The sequence below is a fragment of the Arabidopsis lyrata genome (assembly GCF_000004255.2).
Source record: "Arabidopsis lyrata subsp. lyrata unplaced genomic scaffold ARALYscaffold_41, whole genome shotgun sequence".
Lineage (NCBI taxonomy): Eukaryota > Viridiplantae > Streptophyta > Magnoliopsida > Brassicales > Brassicaceae > Arabidopsis > Arabidopsis lyrata.
Genome location: NW_003302518.1, coordinates 72,409 through 78,666, shown reverse-complemented (window position 1 = coordinate 78,666; position 6,258 = coordinate 72,409). Strand labels below are relative to the sequence as shown.

General features: G+C 37.3%; 2 protein-coding genes and 1 pseudogene across 2 annotated transcripts; 2 read left to right on the top strand and 1 right to left on the bottom strand.

Annotated features, from left to right (window-relative positions):
* Positions 1-703, top strand: part of LOC110226689 — a 1,650-nt pseudogene extending 947 nt beyond the window's left edge.
* A 524-nt stretch (positions 704-1,227) lies between these two features.
* LOC9299130 (tropinone reductase homolog At2g29150) lies at positions 1,228-2,790 on the top strand. The gene is made up of 5 exons (XM_021019138.1): positions 1,228-1,406; positions 1,576-1,783; positions 1,880-2,093; positions 2,185-2,291; positions 2,439-2,790. Exons 1-5 carry the CDS (start codon positions 1,315-1,317, stop codon positions 2,628-2,630), a joined length of 813 nt encoding a protein of 270 aa, XP_020874797.1. The 5' UTR covers positions 1,228-1,314; the 3' UTR covers positions 2,631-2,790.
* An 880-nt stretch (positions 2,791-3,670) lies between these two features.
* Positions 3,671-6,256, bottom strand: LOC9299129 (pumilio homolog 3; the record flags this gene model as incomplete). Its single annotated transcript, XM_002863003.2, has 8 exons — positions 3,671-4,066; positions 4,203-4,377; positions 4,469-4,663; positions 4,742-4,852; positions 4,941-5,153; positions 5,255-5,362; positions 5,454-5,595; positions 5,679-6,256. Coding segments are annotated over 8 exons (1,569 nt in total), but the record flags the coding sequence as incomplete, so codon positions are not given.
* Positions 6,257-6,258: the final 2 nt, after the last annotated feature.

Here is a 6,258-nt window from a genome sequence, read left to right as displayed (position 1 = left end):
AGCATCGTACTCATGTCCTCCGCTGCAGGGGTTGTGCATATCAATGTTGGTTCCATCTATGGAGCAACTAAAGGTATATCTATACTCAAACTATCTATCTTTACGTTCCGAGACTAACATAAATGCGTGGCAGGAGCTATGAATCAGCTAGCAAAAAACTTAGCATGCGAGTGGGCAAGTGATAACATAAGGGTTAACTCTGTCTGTCCATGGTTCATAGCAACTCCTTTAGCTAACAATGTAAGGCAATAAGATCAGAAAAAGAAAAGAAAAACAAATATCTCCTTAATACTATGAAAATAAGAACAATTATTACGTATGAATTTTAACTTATGCTAAAATCTCTTAATTAGTATCTCGATGATGAAGAGTTAAAGAAAGAAGTGGAGAGTAAGACACCAATGGGACGTGCTGGAAAAGCAAATGAAGTCTCATCGCTTGTCGCATTTCTTTGTTTTCCGGCAGCTTCTTATATAACTGGTCAGACTATCTGCGTCGACGGAGGTGCCACGGTCAACGGCTTCTCTTTCAACCCTCTGCTTTAAAGCGTGAATTGTTTGTTTGCGTTTGTGTCTATGTTTCTTTATGTTTACTGTGTATTTTTTTCAAATAATTCTCAAGTCTCAACCTGTAGCATCTTAAGCCTTCTCTTTGTTAATTATGATAAACAAAAATAAAAGGAGAGTTATTCAGTCTTCTAGAATCCGTCATATTGCTTTTTCGTTTGTAAGCACTCAGAAGTTTGGATATTCAAAAAGAATCTCAACAATAAATTACTAGCTATTATTTTAATAGATAATTAAATTTTAGTTTTAGAAACAAAATTAAACTATTTATAAGATGATAAATGGTTGGAAATTTTCTCATGAGTTTCTCATTTTTTTTTATGTAAGGAATATCATAAAAAATCATTTGTAAACAACCGCAATATGTAATGTATGTAAACATAATTCTCACGGATTAGCTCATTAGATCCGATTTATTTTAATATAAAGTTGTTGAAAAAACCATGCATCATGAAAAATATTTAAACAGAAAAAAAAAAAAAGAAAGAATGAGAAATATCTTGGGTAATAATAATATTCATATATTAATGTTTAAGGTTTTTCATTGAACACAAAAAGTCATTATCATATTCATAGCATGCAACGTTTGACAAGATCAAAAAGTTATCTTAATGTGGAATTTTGAGATGAGACAAAGTTCAAAACAATCACGTAAAAATTCTCATGGTCCAACCTGACAACTAGACTTGGTCAATGATATTCTCAATAAGAGTACTGTGATCTTCACTGCAGAAACTGATATCAAAAAATGGCTAAGACAGGAGAAAACTTGACAGACAAATCTAGATGGAGCCTTGGAGGCATGACCGCTCTTGTGACCGGTGGCTCCAAAGGCCTCGGGTCAGTCCCAGTTCTCCTAACTTGCCCACTTTCTCACTAGTTCAATGTTTCTCTCTTTTCAATCATATATATATTTTTGTGGATCTTTTGATGGTATGTTGATGTTTTATCAACAAAACCCTGAAAAGAGAAAATCTTAATTATGGTATTGCATGTCTGCTATGAATAGAGAAGCTGTGGTGGAGGAACTAGCCATGTTGGGAGCAAGAGTCCACACATGTGCCAGAGACGAAACTCAGCTTCAAGAACGCTTACGTGAATGGCAAGGAAAAGGGTTTCAGGTCACCACTTCTGTATGCGACGTTTCTTCTCGTGACCAACGAGAGAAACTCATGGAAACGGTTTCCTCTATCTTCCAAGGAAAACTCAACATCCTCGTAAGTTGATGTATAATAAGATCCACATGGATCTGAGAAAAATCAAGTGATTTTGTTGTGTGTTTTATTGTGTTTGATTTGGGTGTATATATATAGGTAAACAATGCGGGAACCGGTATAACAAAGCCGACTACTGAGTTTACAGCACAAGATTACTCGTTTCTGATGGCTACAAATCTCGAGTCAGCTTTTCATATCTCACAGCTTGCTCATCCTTTATTAAAAGCTTCAAGTTTAGGGAGCATCGTGTTCATGTCCTCTGTTGCTGGACTTGTGCATACTGGTGCATCCATCTATGGAGCAACAAAAGGTATATGTATATATTCAAACAATTAATTAATAACTCCTCGCAATGTTATGAGACTTAACGAATATATTCATGTATATAAATGTGTCTTTAGGAGCTATGAATCAGCTAGGAAGAAACTTAGCATGCGAGTGGGCAAGTGACAACATAAGGGTTAACTCTGTGTGTCCATGGGTCATAGCAACTCCTTTAGCCAGCGAAGTAAGGCAATTTATCATAAATATATACAAGCATCACCTTGATGAAAATAAGAAAAAATATTAAAATTATTACATGTAAATTTTAACTTAAACCAAAGATTGTATATTATTACTTCTTAATTTTAATTTAAGTAAAAAAATCTCTCAGATTTTCATTGATGAAGAGTTTAAAAAAGCAGTGGAGAGTAAGACACCAATGGGACGTGTTGGAAAAGCAAATGAAGTCTCATCGCTTGTCGCATTTCTCTGTTTTCCGGCAGCTTCTTATATAACAGGTCAGACCATCTGCGTCGACGGAGGTGCCTCGGTGAACGGCTTCTCTTTCAAGCCTCGACCATAAAACGTTGATTGTTTTTTTTTCGTATGATGTTTCTTAATGTTTACTGTGTTTTTTGTGTGTCTTTGAAATAAACTCCCAACCTCTAGCATCTTAAGGAGATTTTGTTTTCTTATTGTTGATCATAAACAAAAATATAAGGAGACCTTTATCGGTAAAAGAATTGTTTTCGGTTCAAGAGCTTTAAAATTTTGTGTTTGAAACAAGAGTGAGCTAAAGAATACAAGTCAGCAACACTTACAAATGCCCGTTGCATCCGTTTTCAGGACGATCTATATACACGCATGTTTTGATCTAACATTGTATTTTTTGCGTTACAAGCAACAAAAAGAACCCTTACATTGCAAACACATTCATGTTACTAAGGAATCTCTAGCCTGTTATATATTAGAGGAACTGGCAGGCCTTGCGGCAACAAACATGTTCAGTGTTATGACAAAATATGAATTTCTACAAAATATTTTTATAACTCTCCAAAATATATTTCTAGGGTCCATGTCAATTTTCCTTGTGTGATGATATTGTATGATAAATACTCTGCTCTGTGGTAAGGTAAGTGAAGAGTAAAGTTTTTTTTTAATCTAAACTAATTTCGTGAGAAGCTCCACTCAAACTGTCCCTTGTTTAGGTGTTTCATGATTAGGTACAGTTGTACAGAACTCTTGGTTTCCAGTTCGATGATGCTTCGTGACTGGTTTCTAGGTCGATAATGGTTAGTGATAGGTCTATGTAAGTTGATGGAGACAAATCCTAAACATTGGAAATTGTTGCAGTGTACCACATGCTATAGAATGGCGCTTTGTTGCATTGATTGATGTTGTTGGACATTGTTCATGTAATGCAATGTGAGTGGATTCATAGGATTAACAATTGCAGCAGATTCTCCATACTTGTAATGCAATGTGAGTCTCTAAACCGGTATCAAATCCTGACAATAGTGTGACACTGATACATATTGTGGTTTAGGGTTTAGATAGAAGAAACTGATCTATGCTCTAAGATTGTAACAATAAATCAACAGCAAAAACTGAAAATTTTAGAAACAGAAAAAAGTTTCTCGTGAAATAAACTGGGATTGTTCTAAAAAGCATTCTACACATTGGCACAAGAGCCATTCTTTTTGTACATGTGAAAGGAAAAACTCTAAAATCCTCACCATTTTTCTTTACACCATTCTCTGCCTTTTTCACTCACTCATCAGCCTAAGGGGGATGTTTGGTTCTATGTATAGTCAAAACGGTAAGAACCTACACAATGTACAGATTTTGCGGAGAACAAAACAAAGCTCTCTTTTATAATTTCTCCGCAGATTTTTGGTTTAGATCTTACCTAATTCTCAAAACGTTATGGCAGAGCCATCCACCCTAGTTAAGCTGTACAAGACTTGTGGCCTTAAGCCACCAGAGGCTGGGTTAATGACTGCAAAGCCATTCTCCTCTCTGCATATAAGAAAACTCCACTTAGAGACATTGTAATGTGAATGCAAAAACAGTAAAACAATGCCGGGTTCTATAAGGCGGCTCTATATAAAAGTTGAAACTTTGGATCCATAGAAGGGAAAGAACATGTACATACCTCCAGCAGCAACAAGTTTTTCAACACGGGCAACGATATGCTTTCCATAAGTGTACTTCTTCAAAGCATTAAGATGCACCTTAATACGAGTAAGTATCAGTTCACGCTGTTGGTCATCGCATGTCTCAAGGACTTTTTGCACTACATAGTTTGCAAACTGATCCTTCATCATCGCCTATATAATTCACAAGAAGAAACATATGAGCTTATCAGTTTCTTTGTTCTCCTCTCCGCAACCATCATCTGAAAGTATGTGTTTGACAAACCTGAAGAGGCTCATTTTCATCAGTTGTGCCAAGCATCTCATTCACGAGCAATTCCCGTTCCTCTGGCCCTCCAAAAGTCAAACATTTCTCAACAACGTTTGATGCAAACTTCTGCTGGCTCATCTGAACAATCTTTCCAGCTAACTCTTTGATTATCACGGTGCGCTCATCAGGCTTTCCATGCTCCAGTACATGCTGTCCACAAAACGTGTATCAGTTTTGAGCAAAGTATAAAAATCACCAGATGCAGTAAAACTCATATCTTTGACAAACCTGAACAACATAGTTTCCGTACTGATCTTGGGCCAACATACTAACAGTAGACAGGATTTCTTCCATAACCTTACTCTGCGTATCAGGGTCATGGCAGTGTTCCAATACTCTCTGCAACAGGAGATGAAAAAGAGTTTTACATAGAATCACAAGGGCAAGAAAGGTGCATCCATCTTTCCTTATTCCTAAAAGCAAGAACCTGAATAACACGGCAACCGTATGGGTGAGTGGAGAGGGTCACAACATGGCCAAAGAAAGTCGAAATAATAAACTCGATGTTTTCTTCAGGCACACATTCGATACACTTTTGAACCACATGGTTCCCATTCTGATCACGTACACATCGCATCACATGTCCATCAAGTTCTTTCACCATTTTAATTTTCTGGTCTAGATCAACCACCTCAATTGCCTAAAAGGTAAACATAGAAAAATAATGAAACTCTAACTGTTCTTGAAAATAGAAGATAAGACTTATAGAGAACATTAAAACCGGTGATAACTAGACTTTACCTTCTGGATGACACGACAACCATACATCTGTAAGCTAAGAGGCAAAACATTGTCAATGAGTTTCTCGCCCAATTCTCTCCTCTGTGGTGGGAGTCCATGCTCAAAGAACTGTAGGAAGATAAGCAAAATTCAGGAATCTCTCATGTTACATTGTCTTAACTCCGAAAAGAAACTAAAGAGGAAGCCTAAATAGATCTACCTTCTGAATCACATAGTTTCCAAAAACGTCAGTCATCAGGGCTAGAGCTTGTGGCATGATCTCCTCATAAACCATGTTTTTCTCATCAGTTGTTGCTGTCTCGAGTTTCTGCTGAATAAACCGGCTCCCGTATTGATCCGAACTGGTCATGAAAAACCCCAAGTACGCGTTAACTTGGGATAAATTGTACACAAGTAAAAAGGCCAAAGACTATCAACGGAATACCTGAACTCTACAACATGGCCAGCTATTTCAGAAAGTTCGAATCCTCTTGTTTTGTTACTTTTGAACTCTTCAAGCATTGAAGATCCAAAGCCTTCATCCAAACTAGCATCCATGTGCCAAGAACCCATTACCCCTCCGGAATAGTTTCTTGTTGCAGACGGATATCGCATATTAACTTCACCTCGTCTCATAGGGCTATAAGGTGACATAAGAGAATTTGGCATACCAGGATGAGCCAATGGGCTGCCAGGATATGACATATTAGACCCAAATGTTGGACTACCATAATAGCTATGGCTGTTAGGACTCCCTGATTTGTAAGGAAGACCATACTGTGATTTCTGAGCTCCGAGATAAGCCCTCTGAAGTTCAAGCATATTCATGTATGAATTACCCATATAGCTCCTGTCCATTGAAGGGTCATTAAGAAGATCAAACGAATCAGCATTTTCAGAGAACCTTGCATACTGATGATACATCGGGTCTGCAAGATGTGACTGGAGACCAGTACCTCCTCCCATCATTCGATTACCGACCCTACCAATATTTCGTGATTCAGAGAGGTTTTGACCAGAAGAAA

Excerpts from the sequence above, each read along its gene's own strand:
- LOC9299130 (XM_021019138.1), top strand. The coding sequence starts at position 1,315 with ATGGCTAAGACAGGAGAAAACTTGACAGACAAATCTAGATGGAGCCTT. Across the intron at positions 2,094-2,184 it reads CATCTATGGAGCAACAAAAG|GAGCTATGAATCAGCTAGGA; the intron begins GTATATGTATAT and ends ATGTGTCTTTAG. Across the intron at positions 2,292-2,438 it reads CAACTCCTTTAGCCAGCGAA|ATTTTCATTGATGAAGAGTT; the intron begins GTAAGGCAATTT and ends AAAATCTCTCAG.